Genomic DNA, 17283 nt, shown 5'->3' on the forward strand with positions numbered 1-17283 from the left:
ATACTGGACCATAAAGGGCAAAAATAGGAAAGAATGTTTCTTCACAGCCTGCAAGTAAAAGAGTCACAGGTTAAGCACCCACTTTCCTCAGGCAGGAAGATCAAATCTGCCACTGAGGGCAACTGCTTCTTGGTGCAGATCCCCACCCTAAAGGACACATGTTGGGGGCAGCATGTGAGGCCTGTTGTGGGGACCCATACTGAGATCCAACACTCACAGCAAATGTGACCAACATAGAAGGAAAGGGGGCCAGGACAGGGCCAGCCACCAGGAACCATTTCTCCAGAATGACATGCAAAGAGTGATGGGGAAAATCGTAGTGAATGAACCTTGGTGCCTAAGAGCCAGATTCAAGTGTTCTAAATCAATACAGCCAGATGCTGTGGGGAATGTTCCAGTGTTTATCTGAAGGCTGCAGAACAATCCAGATCCTAGAATAGTTTCTGAAAAGTACAGACAACAGCAGTTCCCTTCAACAGTTCCCAACTTGGTCCCAAGGAGAACCCTGCCTCCCTCTCCCCGCTATCTACTAAGAAGGCTGCTGGGACTTCAGATGCCTAATTTCCCTTTCAAGGTAAATAACCTCTGTTTTCCCACATCACCACCACCATCCCAAATAAAAAGGAGGAAAGAACCACATTTTTTTAAATACAAAAATGACTTCTTTAATTTCCTTGACTAAAAGCAGTCTGGAGATGCTCAGAAGTTCTCTTGCAAAAATGATTATCAGATAGACAGGGGTTTATCACAGATGCAGGACCAGAGAGGTCTACTCAGCAAAAAAAAACCAAAACTGTTTCTGGGTCCTTCCAACAGCTTCAGCTACCCAACCCTGTCCAGGAAGGAATGTCCCCATCCTTGCCCCACAATGGAGAAGCAGCTTGAGGATGGCTGCCACCCAGCTCAAGGAGAGAGAGTCCCTTAGCCAGGCCCAAATTTCCAGGACACCCCCCCTCACCTCCTCTCTGACTCCTCAGCCATCTTCAGTGCTAGCACCTCAGCCTCCAGCACCTTCTGCTCCATGAGGCGCTTCTCTTCCTCTGTCCGAATGGCTGTGGCCTTAATGCGCTGCATCTCCTGCTCTGCTTCTGCGGCTTTCTGGGCCAAGAGTTTGGCCTCTTCCTCGGTGATCTGGGCCTTTTCAGCCAACAGGTCTGCTGTCTCCTCTGACCGCATCTAGAGAGGAGTGTGCTCAGCTGGACTGGGTTCCTACCTCCTGCCCAGATCTGCCCTGGAACACGCAGGTCAGCAAGAACCAGTCTTGGACTCCTCGGGCCCTGTCACCAAGTGTCTCCTCAGCAGCACTCGTGCAACAGATGATATGTCACATCACCCAAATATTTAGAAGAGCCTTTTGGGCTCCACCAGAGAGAAACAAAAAGAAAGGCCACTTTTTTTGAGTACCCATTTCAACTAAGGCTGATGCTTTATGAGGAAGAAGAACAACTTAAACACTGCACTTCTTTCTCTTTAAATCAGTGGTTCCAAACCAGAGGAGGCCGGGAGGCTGAGGCAGGAGGATTGCAAGTTCAAAGCCAGCTTCAGCAACTTAGTAAGGCCCTAAGCAACTTAAACAAGACCCTGACTTAAAACAAAAAGGGCTAGGATATGGCTCAGTGGTTGAATGACCCTGGATTCAATCTCTGGTACCCCACCATGACCAAGAAAAGAAAAGAAACAAGAGGAAGGCTGGACAAGATGGAGCATGCCTGTAATCCCAGCAACTCAGAAGGCTGAGGCAGGAGGATAGCAAGTTTAAGGCCAACCTCGGCAACTTAGCAAGGGCCTAAGCAACTCAGTGAGACTCTGTATCAAAATAAAAAATAAAAAGGGCTGGAGATGTGGCTCAGTGGTAAAGTGCCTCTTGGTTAAATCTCCAGTATCAAAACCAAAAACAAAACAGAAGAGGTTCTATCTCTGTCCCCCACCACCCTGAGGCACATGGCAATGTCTGAAGATACCCACCACCACCCCACCCCACCCCTCAATACTGGAAAAGGCACCCAGGGCCTTGTGCATGCTAAGCAGGCACTCTACTACTGAGCTACATCTCCAGCCCTGGAAACATTTTTGATCGTCACAAATGGAGGTTAATATAATCAGAGATATGATCAATTATGATATAATGGTGCATTAAGAATTGTAATGCAAAAATAAATAATACATAAATATACAAATCCATTCTTGCAATAAGATGCATATAATTATCAATTGGATTATAATACTCATCATGTACTTACGAAGTTTGTACTTATATATATTGCCATATATTATTAGCTAGCAGATTTTTAAAACATAATAAAATAATGATACTATTAATTTTAAAAAATGGAAGTTAAGGTGGTATTTTTAGCATTTAGGAAATAGAGGCCAGAAACAATGCTAATCATCCTTCGATGCCGAGGACAGCCCCAGATGAGAGGTCCCCCCATGTCAGTAGTGCCAAAGTCAAATAATGCTGCTTTAAAGGTAATCCTGTGGTAAAAGTAGAGTCTGGATGCACATGAACTCAACCTAAACCTATTTCTGGCAAACAGGTGGAAAGAAAAGGCACTGCCTTTTTAAAAGCTGAAATAAAGTCTGCCACGGGAGGCTGAAGAAGTAGGATCACAAATTTAAGGCTAGTTTGGGCAACTTAGTGAAAGCCCTTCCCAAAATAAAAACGAAAAGGGCCGGAGATGTAGCTGCATCTGCAGTGGTAGAGTGCTTGCCCCGTATGCACAAGGCCCTGGGTTTAATCCCTAGGACTGAAGAAAAAAACAAAACAAAACAGGGGAATAAAAGCTGAAATAAAGTATATCAAAGCAAATATTGCTAATTCAGTCCCCAGGAGGCTCCCTCCAGAAGTCCCCATGTGACCTCCTGGGACCCCAGCCCTCAGAAAATCACCAGTGCTTCATTGGCCATCGTGGCTTCTTCTTTCATCTGTAGCAGCCTCCTCTCCAGCTCATCCCTTGTGCGTTCAGCCTCCTCCCGCATCTGTTTCTCTCGAGCTAGGCGCTGCCTCTCCATCTGGAGGGGTGAACAAGAGCAGGGGTGAGTCATGATGCTCCAGCATCCCCAAAATGCCCAGCCTCCAGAGCCTCTCCTTTGAGGATCAATCTCTTTTCTTGGGGCAAACTTAACCATTGCTCTCTGTCACTTCTAAACCAGTGGCAGAGTTGAAAGCTGTGTGCCTTAAAAAAATTCTACTAGTGAACAAACAAATGAAGAAACAACAACAACAACAACAAAACCAAACTTGGTCTCCATCTGGAGAGAAGCAGCATTCTTCCACAAAGTGCCCTTGTAACACCCTTGTTAGTTAGGAAACCTCATGTGGCTCTGCCCTGTGGCTGGTGGTTTGTGACGCAGGTTCCTCCTTCCTGAGATGGAGCAGCTCTCAGCTCTCTCATCTCTCAGATGAGCCACTTCACCATTTCTAATCCACACAGATTCTTCACACATCTCTGATTTCATCCACAACAACTCTGCTCCTGTCTGGGCCACAGAGAAGATGGACCTGTGTGTCAAGCATCAATGGCTCACGCAACTATTTCACAGGTGGAAGCTGCAGCAGCCACAGCACAGCTCTGCACAGCCCCACGCAGAGGCAACTTCTGAGCCAGGCAGGGAACATAGCCCAATCCTTAAGGCAATGGTACAAAGCCACTGCCACCTCCCTTGTCCGCTAGATCACTGTGTTAATTGGGCTACCTGCCGAGCTTAATAAGGGGAACAAGACTGGGACAGCACCATCTCTGTGATCCCAGAATATGAACTGAGTCCAGAAAGCAAAAGCTAGAATGATCACTGTGCTATTTTCTGCCTTAAATAATGAAGGCATAGTGAATTACTACCTTCTTCCTTTAATCTTATCCCAAACTCTAGTAGTACAAGATTTCTTGGTCTAGGGCTGTAGCTCAGTGGTAGGTCCTTGCCTAGCATGTGTGAGGCTCTAGGTTTGGTCCTCAGCACCACACAAAAGTAAATAAATAAAATAAAGGTATTTTATCTAAAAATATTTAAAATTTTTCTTTTTTTATGTGTGTGCATGTGTGTAGTATCATTGTTGGACTGAGGGGTGCTCTAACACTGAGCTGCATCCCCAGCTTTTTTTTTTTTTTTTTTTTGGAGACAGGGTCTCCTTAAGTTGCTCAGGCTGGCCTTGAACTTGTGATCCTCTTGTCTCAGCCTCCCAAGTAGCTGGGATTACAGCCCTGTGCCACCATGCCCCACTGGTAGGCTGCTGCATTTCTAAATACAAAGCCAAAAAAATGCACTGAAATTTGAAAGGATAATGCAAAGATAAGTAATAAAATACTGTAAGCTCTCTAATTTTCTTCTTGCTGGTCAATGAGAAGCATGGCCAATTTGTTCTCTAATTTCCATCGTATTATAATTTCCATCTCTATTATCTTCCTCTTGGGGAAAAAAAAATGGCCCAGGCAGCCCCATTCAGTTCCCAGCACTATATTTTCCCTGAGACCTCTACCCCAATAATAAAGGACTTCCCATCTACAAAGCAGTCTATCACTTACAAAGACTTTCTTCAGGCACAATATGTCCTTTGATTTGAGAAAAGACAAGAGGTCTCATTAGCTCCACTTGATGGAAGAGAAAACTAAGTCACACACTAAGTGACTGATCCAGCTCCAAGGTCACTGTTTTACTGAGCCATGGAGCCCTCTGACCTGTCAAGTCCCCTGACCCTTTGGTTTTCCAGATGCCTGGGTCATGCCTCTAATGTCTTATAGGCAGTACAGGCCGAGGGGTAGTCATGCTATTCTCTGCCAGGGGCCAAAGCCTACACCCTCCTTTATGTCTTTAAATCTGTCATTTCTAAGCTTTGCTCTGCTGAGAAAGAGGTCAAAGGAAGCTCTTCTCAAAGTTGCCACTATGACCTTATGCTGGCCAGGAGCATTTCTTTGCCCAACAAAACCTATCTCATCACCTTTAAAGCATCCCAAAGAGTACATTGAGCCTATTCTCCCAGAAAGCAAAGAGATGGAGAGCTAACAGCCCACTGGATCAAACTGGGCATTTCACATTCAATTCCAGGGCTGGAAGCTAGCTCTCTAGGGTACCCAAATCAGAGAGCAGCACACAGACTAATCATTACACCTCTGAGCTTGCTAGTCCGGAGGGCAGCCGACTGCAGCTGCCACTACTCTATCTAACAGTTCATCCAAAAACAATTGATATTCTCAGCAGCAAGGCTCAAATTAGTTGTGTGGGTTTTGGTGAGTAGAGAAGGTCTATGAGTAGAAAACAGCAATGCAGCTTGTCCAGTCTGCTGATAGGCCCTCTCCGAACCTCCCACAGTGAGTGATGTGCACCCAGGCTGACCTGCAGTGAGGAAGTGTGACCAGAGTCTAATTAGTATTCCAGCAGCAAGCACTGAAATGCTGCCATGTATTCCATCACCATCTAATTAGAAAAGGAGAAGGCCAGGCAAAGGAGACAGACAGGCAAAAAGAAAGCTAGCTAGCGAGGTGGATGGAGAGATGAAAGAACACTAGCTACATCATCCAAACCTGTGTTAATCACACTTAATTTCACTGAAGTGTAGAGATATTTCTCTTAGATGGCTGTTAGAATTTATTGCTCATTTCTAAAGCTGACATTCCACCAACTGGGTATTAGCTAATAAAGATTCAACAGGGGTCTGGGGTTGTAGCTCAGAGGTAGAATGCTTGCCTTGCACATACGAGGCACCAGGTTCAATCCTTAGCAACACATAAAAATAAACAAATAAAATAAGTTTAAAAAATATAGTTTAAAAAAAGATCCAACAGGGATGAAGTAGGAGCAGGCATGTCCATGGCCAAATGGTTCTATCAGTCCACAACTGGCCTTACTTTCCAGGGCAAGACTGACCAAGCAGCAACATCATCCTTAAAATAAGGTCTTGCTCACCTGCTTTCTAGCCTTCTCCTCCCTGGCTTGGGCTTTCATCTGCTGAACTTCCAAAGAATCGGCCTTCCTTCTCCTCATAAATAGGTCATGGTTCCCAATACATAATTGAAGAATCTGTGGGCATGGAGCATGAGAAATGTTAAACCCACAAATTTACTTTTCTGCCTATCAGACCAGTCACGCTACGCATCACAGCCTCTGGTGAGTGGCACTAAACCTGAGGAGTAAAATGGCAAAGCACGCTGACAGCTTCTAGTGCTCTTAGCTCTGTAGGCACGCAAAATGAAGACAGCTCAGATAAGCTAAGAGGTAAAAATCACAAGTGGAAAGAGGAGAAAGGTCAATTATCATGTCTTCTAGATGTATACCTTACTCTCCTAAGCCAAGATATAGCTCTGCAGATTAGGAAGGGCAGGAAAGCTCATTCAGTAAGTTGGGCTAGGACAAAAGGTTATTCATGTGGAAAAAAAGTTTGTTGGATCCCTCCCTCACACCATACACAAAAATTGATTCCAGAAGGATTAAAAACTTAAATGCAAAGATAAAGTCCTAGAAATTGTGATTAGAAGATAATGTTGGGGCTGGGATTGTGGCTAGCGGTATAGAGCTCACCTAGCACGGGCGAGACCTGAGTTCTATACTCAGCACCACACAAAAATAAAGGCATGTGTTGTGTCCATCTACACCTAAAAAAATTAACATTAAAAAAAGTAATAAAATATAGAAGATAATGTTTATAATCATAGGAAGAGAAGATATGCCAAGTAAGGCACATAAAAGCACAAATAATTAAGGAAAATATTTTTATATTTGTCTGCATTAAAATTTTAAAAACTTGTTAGAACTGGGCATGGTAGTGCATGCCTGTAATCCCAGCACCTTAGGAGGCTGAGGCAGAAGGCTCACAAATTCAAAGCCAGCCTCAGCAATTTAGTGAGGTTCTAAGCAACTAAACACCCCGTCTCAAAATTTTAAAAAATGGGGGGGGCGGCTGGGGATGTGGCTCAGTTGTTAAGTGTCCTGTAGTTCAATCCCTGGTACAAAAAATAAAAGATAAGATTACCTCTAGATAGGGAACAGGTGTGGGAGGGAACAGGAGGGAGAAGGGGAATAGCATGGATGGTGAAAGGAGACCCTCATTCAAACACATGTATGAAGATGTGAATTTGGTGTTAACATACCTTATATACATACCTTACATGATAAATTGTGGTATAAAGGTGTATTAAGAATTGTAATGCAAAAATAAACAAATTAATTTTTAAAAAAGATAAAAACAAATAGGGGCTGGGGCTGCAGCTCAGTGGCAGAGTGCTTACCTTACACATGTGAAGCACTGTGTTTAATCCTCAGCACCACATAAAAATAAACAAATAAAATAAAGGCATGCTGTCCATCTACAACTACAAAAAATAAAAATTTAAAAGTAAATAAATTAAAATATAAAAAGGGCTGAGATGTAGCTCAGTGGTAAAGCACCTCTGGGTTCTATAACTAGTACCAAAAAGAATAAAATTAAAAAACAATTTTTTATTAGTCATGATACTATTAAAAAAAGAAGAAGAAAAACAAGACACAGGCTGGGAAAAGGCATAATCAATAAAGAAAATAAATGACCTAACAGGAAACTGGCCAGAAGACAAGAAACAAGAATTGAATAGAACGGGAAATAAGATTGGCCAAAAAAATATATGAAAAGATGTTCAATTTCATTAGTAATTATAAAAATGCAAATTGATATGACATTGAGGGTTAGGGATATAACTCAGTGGAAGAGTGCTTGTCTAGCATGTGTGAGGCCCTGGGTTTGACACCCTATCTCTGGGGGAAAAAAGAGATAGAGATACTGAGATATAATTTATATGTACAAAATTGGCAGGAAAATTTAAAAGATGATAACTTAAGTATTGAAGATACCAATCAAAAAGAAATCTCACTTACTGCTATTGGGTCTGTAAATCTATTCCGTTTACCTTCTTTGAAAAAACAATATATTATGTACAACTATAATGCACCAGTTAAAAAATATGAAAAAAATGTGTCATAAATTTGAATCTGAATACATACTAAGCCCTGTACTTCTATATATACACTCTAAACTCTAGAGAAACTATTGCCTATGTGTACCAGAAAGCAGAGACAAGAATGTTCATAGCAGCCTGCTAAAACAGTACAGAAGTCCGTTATTAATAAGAGAATCAAGAATTTTTTTTAAAAGTACATATATTACACATATATGTATGTATGTATGTATGTGTGTGTATGTATGTATGTGTGTGTGTATATATGTCTATCTCCATATAATAGAGTACTATACAGAATTTAAAATGAAAAGACTGTCTTTTTTTTGTGGGGTACCAGGGATTGAACTCAGGGACACTTGACCACTGAGCCACATCCCCAGCCCTATTCTGTATTTTATTTAGGGTCTCACTGAGTTGCTTAGTGCCTCCCTTTTCCTGAGGCTGGCTTTGAACTCGCATTCTTCCAGCCTCAGCCTCCCAAGTCACTAGGATTACAAGAATGTTGCCTGACTAGCAGACTATATCTTTTTTAAGCATCAACATAGATAGATCTCACAGAACAATGTAGAAAAAAGGCACTGGGATTACAGGCATGTATCATCATGCCCAGCAGAAATGTGTTATTTCTTAAATGTGGTCATGAGTAATAGTATTCATTTTGTTATTCTTTATGCTTGATATATAATTATGCATATATATGAAGTACCTCCACAAAAATCATTTTCAAAACTTAGTTTTGGACTGGGAGAATAATTCAGTGTATATCAACATGTTCAAGGCCCTGAGTTATATATTCAGTGTATATCAACATGTTCAAGGCCCTGAGTTAAAGCTCCCCAGAACTGGGAGGAAAAATTTAGGTTTGACTCTGTAAATTCAGGTAAAGAGAAAGGTGTGTACCAGATGAGCTCTCATTTTACACCTCAAAGACGTCACTCTGATATTCATCAAAAAACAGTATTCAAGCCAGGTGCAGTGGCACATGCCTGTAATCCCAGTGTCTTGGAAGGCTGAGGTAGGAGTATCCCAAGTTCAAGGCCAGCCTCAGCAACTTAGCAAGGCCCTGTCTTAAAATAAAAAATGAGGGAGAGTGTAAGGGGGTAAAAAAAGATGGTGAAATAAGATGAATACCATTGCCTTAAGTACATGTATGAAGAAGTCACGAATAGTGTGAATATACTTTGTATACAGAGAGATGGAAAATTGTGCTCTATATCTGTAATATGAATTGTAATATATTCTGCTGTTATTTATAACAATTTTAATTTTTTTTTAAATAAAAAGATACAAAACAAAAAGGGCTAGGGATGTAGCTAAGTGGAAAAGCAATGGGGAAGCTGGGGTTGTGGCTCAGTGGTCACTTGCCTAGCACATGTGAGGCACTGGGTTCAATCCTCAGCACCACAAAGAAGTAAATAAATAAAACAAAAGTGTTGTGTCCATCTACAACTAAAGGGGAAAAAAAGCAACCTTCGGTTAAATCCCTAGTATTGATCCCCCACAAAAATTCAATTTCTTAGAAAAGCTATAGTTATCAATAATGAAAATCAGTATCTAAACTTACCAGCTTATTAACACGGAGTTTTGAGGAATTAAATTTGAAGACATCAATTTTCTTATCCAGTGGTTTAATAGTAAACTGAAAGAAGAAAGTAGAAAATAGTTCAATTTGGAGCTAGGGCTGTAGCTCTGTGGTGGAGTGCTTACCTAGCAGGTGTGAAGCACTGGGTTTGATCCTTAGCACGCCTTAAAATAAAGGCATGCTGTCTATCTACTACTACAAAAGAAGGAGGAAGAGGAGGAAGAGGAGGAGGAGGAGGAGGAGGAGGAGAAAATAGTTCAGCTTGATTGCATAGATTCCTACCACCAACTGGGAATTCCACAAAAGCAGCAACCACACTGGCCATGGTCCATCATGATGCTATGCCTTGTCCTGGCTTCCTGGTTCCCAGGCTCTAAGCCTCACTGTATTAGGAGAATGGAGAACAGCAAGTCTGGGGCTTTGGAAATTCAGGATCCTAAAGGTATGATTTCTGTACCATATTGGGTGGCTGTGAGGAAGGGATGCTTGGGCCAGCCCTCAAGGCCAACACTGGGAGAGCAGCACAGTCTAAGGCATAGCCCCTGCCTCATGAAGCTCCCAATCTAGTAAGAACCAGACTAACAAGAAATGGCACTCATTGGTGGCACATATCACAAATGTCCTGGGGGCTGAGTAGATCTACCAAAAGTAGAAAGGGACTGGATCTGGTCTTAGAATATGACAAAGTAGTTAAAAGGCAGCGTGCAGAGTTATTCTGGATAGTTAGGAGGAATAAGGGCAGTCAAGAGGAATAAAGTAGAGATGGGAAAGGGGCAGAGAGTGTGTGTGTGTGTGTGTGTGTGTGTGTGTGTGTGTGTGTGTGTGGTGTTATTAGCTTTTTGGGGATTGCAGTGGCTTAGATGGAGGGAGGCAAGGGTGGACTGGGAATGGAGGTAAGGAATAAAAGAGAGGTTTAGATTTGATGTGACAGGATACAGGGGGTTACTACAGTTCTCTGAATTTGGGCAAACTTGATAAAAGCTCTTAATAGAAGGGATAAAATATGAAGAAGATAAATGGACTGCTATAGAAGATCAAAACCTAGCTCCTGAAATCAAAGTACAGAAAAAGATGAATGATAAGGCCAGGGTGGCAGCCAAGTAGTACCAGGACCAGATCCTTGACAGAAAGAACAAATATAATTTCCATGCTTAACCATTCCTAAGGGGGCCAAACAGATACTTGATTTCAAAGATTCATTTTAAACTACATATTCAATTCCAAGAAAGACTGCTTAGCCATCTTTAGCATTGCAGGAGTTTAAAAAAAAAAAAAAAAGCATCAGTGGTAGTGCACTTGGCCTAATTCGCTTGAGGCCCTGGGTTTGGTCCCCCATATTACAAGATGAACAAGCAAAAACCCTAGCTTGATTAGCTGATAAATATGTTGGGGAAGATATATTTCTGAGTATTTCTTTCACATGATATATTTTTTAACATTGAGGACAGAAAATGATCCTTTGTTTAGCTTTTTGGCCAAGTTAACTCAGAAGCAGTATAGCTCTTGTGTAGGCTGCTATTTGTAAATTTCATGAGCTTATTTCTGGCCCTGCTGTCAAACCCAGAGGCTGTCAATGGGAAACCACAAGTACTGGGGAAACCACAGGCTCTGCGCCATAGCAGGGTATACACAAAGAATCAATGGATGACTTAAAATAAACTAACATTTCTGTTTTGACAGCATGGTTGTCAAGCATAACTACCGAGACTACTTCCTATTATGCCAAGACAGCTTGAGGTCTGCTTACCATGAGTTATCAACAGGATGGAACATGACAGTGTCTGGCCCCTGGAGAGGGTAGGTAGATTAGAGTTTGTTATATCAGGCCATAGTAAGGGAGACTTTAATCCTTGGGTTCTCTAAAAATGAGTGTTTGGGGAGCCTTTAGTTAGCACAGAAATGTGTGATGTGCAGTAAACAGAGCTTTATGAAATTGGGAGATAAAGGACTACCGTACTGTGGCACATCTACTGCTTTAAGTCACATGGAGCTTTCAATTCAAATACTTTCAAAAAAGAACTACCTGATGTTTATTTACCTCCTGGGCTAACTACTTACAAAAACTCCAAGTCAGAATGTTTGGGATTAAGATGCTCAATTGGCCTCATCAAGCATGGCTGAGTAGATTACAACAGAGTGGAAACCAGAGCGTGGTGTTCCTTTCCTCAATTTGCTATGAAGAAAGAAAGAAAAAAAAAACAACAGGAAATCTAGCTAGGTGCAGTAGCACACACTTATAATCTCAGTGACTCAAAAAACTGCTGAGATGGAGAATCACAAGTTCAAGGCCAGCCTCCTTGGCAACTTAACAAGATCCTGTCTCAAAATAAAAAATGAAGAGACTGTGGATGAACCTCAGTGATAGAGTTTTCCTCCACACCCTGCCTTAGATGTGCAAGTACCAGGAAAACACTGAGCACAGTCCAGGCTGCCACTTCTCACCCCCTGGTACCTGTTATCTTGTGCTCTCAAGGGCCCAGCCTCTGGGCCACCCTGAAAAGCTGGAACTGTGGCATCAGCCACTCTGCCTCCCAGCTCCTGCCACTCTACTCAGATGCAGGTCACTGTATCCCCTGCACCTCTGCTTCCTGGAGTGACATGGCTACTGAAAATACAGTTCCTGTCTTCACAGCAGGGTTCTTATAAGGATTACATCAGAGAATCAGAGCAAAAGTGCTTGTAAGTAGAAGCTCTCTATTATTGTCATCTTTGTCATCAGTCCCTTCAATTGTATTTATTTATTATATTGGTTGAGTCATTACTTGACTAGAACTTCCTGGTTTGGGTTTTCTTTTCTTTCTTTCTATCTACCTACCTACCTACCTACCTACCTTTCTTTCTCTCACCTTCCTCCTCCCCCTCCCCCTCCCCCTTTCTTTCTTTCTTTCCAGTGCTGGGGACAGAGCCCAGGGAATCACACATTCTAAGCAAGTACTCTACCGCTGAGCCACATCCTCAGCCCTGCATCTGATTTTTCCCCGTTTTGGCATTACTGGCAATTGAACACGTGAGCCTGGGCTTTCTACATCTTTGTAATATGAAACCTAGCACAAAGCAGATTCTCAATAATTCTTTTAAAATAATTCATAGGAGATGTGGGTCGAGTTCAGTGGTAGAGTACTCACCTAGCATGTACAAGGCTCTAGGTTTGATCCCCAGCACAAATGGAAAAAAAAAAAGGAGAAGGAAGAGGAGAGAGAAGGAGGAATGAATGAATAAATAGAGGATTATAGCAGTAGGGAAAATTCATTAGTATCCTGTATAGGAATATTTGAATCCTATGAATATTCATTATTTATTTATTGTTTGTTTTTAATATTTATTTTTCAGTTGTAGTTGAATACAATACCTTTATTTTATTTACTTATTTTATGTGGTACTGATGATCGAACCCAGGGCCTCGAATGTGCTAGGCAAGCGCTCTACTGCTGAGTCACAACCCCAGCCCTGAATATTCCTTATTTAAATTGCCAATGCTGAGAATGATATTGGCCAAATTATATTGTTACATTGTGTGAATATATATCAATATGTAACCACAAATCCCATCAATGTAGAAAAAAATAAAAATAATCACTCAAAAATAAATAAATTGTGAATGCTGTGAGAAACACACACACTAAAATATATATATTATATATAATATTATATATATTATATATATAATAGTATATATATATATATATATATATATCACCCCCACACACACACAATGGTATGTGTGCGTATTTATGAACATATATATTTTTCCCACCACATGGATCAAGCACTAGACAGAGAAAGAGGCTCAATATAGACCATGCTTAAAATACAAAGAGAATTCATCACCAGAAATAGAAAGCTAAGTAATCAGAAAATGTTCCTTTTTTCTTTTTTAACTGTTCTTTTGGGGTTTAACCCTGACATGTTGAGCTTCCCATTCTTTCTTTAGTCAATAATGGGGTTTAGTGATGCCCTTTGAAAAAAAGGATGCCAGTTCTGTTCTGTAAATACTTTAAAAATCAACAACCAAAACCCCAAAGCCTGAGAATTAGAGGGCTTTTCCTAATAATAAAGAGATGGCCAAGCTGGGGCAGCTTTGGAAAGCAGGGGAGATGGGAAAAGACATTTTACTGGGCCACTGGCAGCATTTGTATTTCAAACATATCCTACCTCCTTGTCGCTGTATGAGATGTTTCGGATTTCATTCCACGGGAAGGAGATCTTGGGGGTCAGCCTGTTCTCGGGGTCATAGATGTGAAGTCCCAGAGCATCTACTCCAAGCAGCAGCTCTGTGCCCTTTTTATTCTGTAGAGTCAATAAAGAGCGGCCACTGTCAACTCCAGCTCAAGATTTTATTCAACTTTCTAAAACCTAGCACACACTGCTACAGCTGACAAGTTTCAACAGGTCCCAACAGAAATCACAGCTGTCTTATAACCCAGGAGGCTTTCAGCTTCCAGGATTGGGGCAGGCAGAGGCACAACTATACCTTTGTGACTTATATATCTCCCACAAAGGTCACTAGGAGCTCCTATCATTGGCTCAATGGCTAAAGGAGGGGCAATCTAAGTGTTACTGCCTCTAATTAATAACCAGATTATCATAGATGTAGAATTAAAACCTGTAGATTTGGGGCTGGGGATGTAGCTCAATGGCAGGATGAGTACTGAGCATAAGTGAAGGCCTTTGTTTGTTTGAAAACACCGCCAGAATCCCCCCACACCCAAGAACATACAATCAAAACCTGTAAATTTAAATATTTCCCATGTTAAAGAAACAGGTTGGCCAGATGTAGGGGCACATGCCTATAATACCAGCAACTCAGGAGGCTGAGGTAGGAGGACCAAAACTTTAGAGACCAGCCTCAGCAACTTAGCAAGGCTCTAAACAATTTAGTGAGATCCTGTCTCAAAATAAAAAATAAAAAGGGATGTGGCTCAGTGGTTAAGCACCCCTGGGCTCTATCCTCAGGACCAAAAAGAAAGAACAGACTGTTGGATTACTGGAAAATTTTATATGTCAGGACTAGATGGTCTCATTTTAGCTTACATTCAGTCTCAATGTAGTCTTACTATACTCAAAGCTGATAAAATGTTAATTGTAGAAACTCGTTAGTGAGTATATCTGGGTATTTCCTCTATGTTCGAACTATTTAATAACTAAATGTTAGAAATAAATGTCTGATGAATTATATATAAATTAATTAAATTTAATATATATGTGTGTGTGATACTGAAATGTCATGCTACTTCATATACTAAACAAGTATCTAAAGAGTATTCCATTATAAAGCAAAGTTTTAAAAGTTTCATTAATTTTATTTCTTTAAATTTTTGGATCAATAAGCTGTTTAAAAATTTAATTGGCTGTTTGTATGTTATACCTCTGTCAGCCATCCCGGTCAGCAGTCCAGAAAGCCGGGAGCAAGTGTTCTGGGCCCCGCATCACTGACTCGGCTACGGATCTGTCAGCCACGTCCTCAAGGACAGGCTCACCTGCCAGCACCATGGTCCAGCTCTTGTCTGGCAGAAGAAAGAAACTCCCCATACAAGGACACTATAGCTCCTGACCCCATGCTGACAACAAGGAAATTGAACCAAGACTCAAGGGTAGGAAAACAGATCTGCAAACTGAGAAGGTGCTTGGACTGTGACAAGAAGTACCAATCTAACAGCAGGTGTCAGATGGAGAAGCGAGTCCTCTAAGATAAATCTCTTTACTCCTTCTAACACCTGAAGTTAGGCGCTATCACCAAGCTATGAGAGAGTCTCCTGTTTGTCTGCAAAGCTTTTAAAATAACTGTGTTAACAAAAATGAGGCTCTGTACTCTTACATCTATAGCACATTTTGGAAAATGAGATATTCCATTATGTTTCTGATTATTAAGTTTAAATAAAAAAAAAAAAAACAGATTTTGCCCGATGCCTCCTATCATCATGACTCTGACACTTCTATTCATTAAACGAGAGATGGGAACACAAGCAGCTCCTTTTAAATTGTTTTTATCACACAGTATCCCGCTATACTATAATTTTTTATGTTTTATATATCAGTTAAAAATAAATTTTAATTTTAAAAAATTATTTTAAGCGTATATCTTCCTTAGTTAATGATGAAATTTAGGAACTCTAACAGTAAAACCTCTAAAATAATCTTTAACCTGGTCTATTGATCAATATAAGAAATGTACATACTCAATAGTATACATTAGCCTGACTAATGTAGACATAGTACCTGATAAGAAACTGTTTTTTGAGGATTATAAAATCCTAGTTTAAAGAATCTAGGTGGTAGGCACATGGGACAAGAGTAGCTGGGTTGACAAAACCACAGTGTTCTGTTAAATTAATTTGACCTTAAAAAGGCGAGGGGTGGGGCTGGGGTTGTGGCTCAGCGATAGAGCGATTGTGTAGCTCATTCGGGGCCCCGGGTTTGATCCTCGACACCACATAAAAATAAAACAAAGGTATTGTGGTAAAGTGCTTACTTAGCATGTGTGGGGAACTGGGTTTGATCCTCAATACCATATAAAAATAAATAATAAATAAAGGTATTGTATGCATCTACAACTAAAAATATTTTTAAAAATATTTTTAGTTGTAAATGGAGCTTATGTTTTATTTATTTATGTATAAGCGGTGCTAAGGATTGAACCTCAGGGCCTCACACATGCCAGGCAAGTGTTCTACCACTGAGCCACAACTCAGCCCCTAAAAATACTTTTTTAAATGAAGAAACCAAACAATTAGCAAATACTAATTAATGAAATTTTAAAAAGCATATTCTAGGCACCTGTTTAGTATATGAAATAGCATATTTTAGGCACCTGTTTTGTATATGAAATAGCATAACATTTCAGTGAGCTTATTTGTTATGCAAAGTAATCCATCAAAACCTGTATTTAGAAGATAAATAAAGTAAAAAGCTACTCTAGAATACTAAAAATGTTTTAATTCACCCAAGTTTAGTACAAATGTTGTAGGAACTTGCAAAGAGGAAAGCAAAGAATAACTGTAGTCATAAAGGTAAACCACTGTGGCAGATGTCTTTTAACATCTACTCATCTACCAGTCGTGAAATGCCTGGACACATCACATGTATTCCTTTGGAAGAAGCTGCGGATACACTGCGTCTGCCACCCAAACCCACCCACAGGAGAAAGGCAGGCTAAAAGGCCAGACTTTGGCTGCACACAAAGGCCTCTCTCTGAAGAAGCAATGGGTTCCCAGAGGAGGGTAGATCATTAATGTCTGAATAGAAAAAAATAATTAGCTTTATAGAACAAGAGTCCCACCCAAACAAATCAGTAATCTATAAAAGTCGCTTCACTCTCAGTGGGCCTTGGGGAAAGAGTATTTCCGGGTGCTCTCTGGATCTCACAGAGCTTGAAATAATCAAATGTTACACTCCCAGCATTCCAACAGGCTTCTGCTAGGAAGCAAAGCAAAGGCCCCAGTCCCCCAAGGCTCCACAGCCACTTAATTACCTATGATCTAATCTGAAGTCCAAAAATAGAAAATCGAGCTCTAAGACCCTTTCCCTTTGTCTTTTATTCTTTACCACTGAACCACAAAAGACTACCACCCTGGGATACAGAAGTAACCCGTTTTGACCATCTGGCCCTGGTTCAGCATCTATTTGCTAGCTGGGGAACTCAGGAAGTTCAACACACCCGAATTGCAAAGTAGTTCACACCATACATCTCCAGGTCCTGAGCTATCTTCAAGTACTCCATTTCAGCTTCATCCCTGTGAGGAGAATGGAAGACACTGTCACTGGAGCTAAGAGGCAAGGGTA

At 40.9% G+C, this 17283-nt stretch overlaps 1 protein-coding gene across 3 annotated transcripts in view; it reads right to left on the bottom strand.

Moving 5' to 3' along the window:
- The window catches only part of Nf2 (NF2, moesin-ezrin-radixin like (MERLIN) tumor suppressor), an 86182-nt gene that overhangs the window by 22098 nt on the left and 46801 nt on the right, over positions 1-17283 (bottom strand). For all 3 annotated transcript variants that reach the window (XM_026413323.2, XM_026413324.2, XM_026413327.2), the window contains exons 7-12: positions 17159-17234; positions 13657-13791; positions 9487-9561; positions 5899-6012; positions 2890-3012; positions 959-1176 (exon numbers count right to left, since the gene is read on the bottom strand). In XM_026413323.2, coding sequence (XP_026269108.1) covers positions 959-1176; positions 2890-3012; positions 5899-6012; positions 9487-9561; positions 13657-13791; positions 17159-17234 — 741 coding nt within the window. The remainder of the gene's footprint in view (positions 1-958; positions 1177-2889; positions 3013-5898; positions 6013-9486; positions 9562-13656; positions 13792-17158; positions 17235-17283) is intronic.

The sequence above is a fragment of the Urocitellus parryii genome, chromosome 3 (genome assembly GCF_045843805.1).
Source record: "Urocitellus parryii isolate mUroPar1 chromosome 3, mUroPar1.hap1, whole genome shotgun sequence".
In the NCBI taxonomy this organism is placed as follows: Eukaryota; Metazoa; Chordata; class Mammalia; order Rodentia; family Sciuridae; genus Urocitellus; species Urocitellus parryii.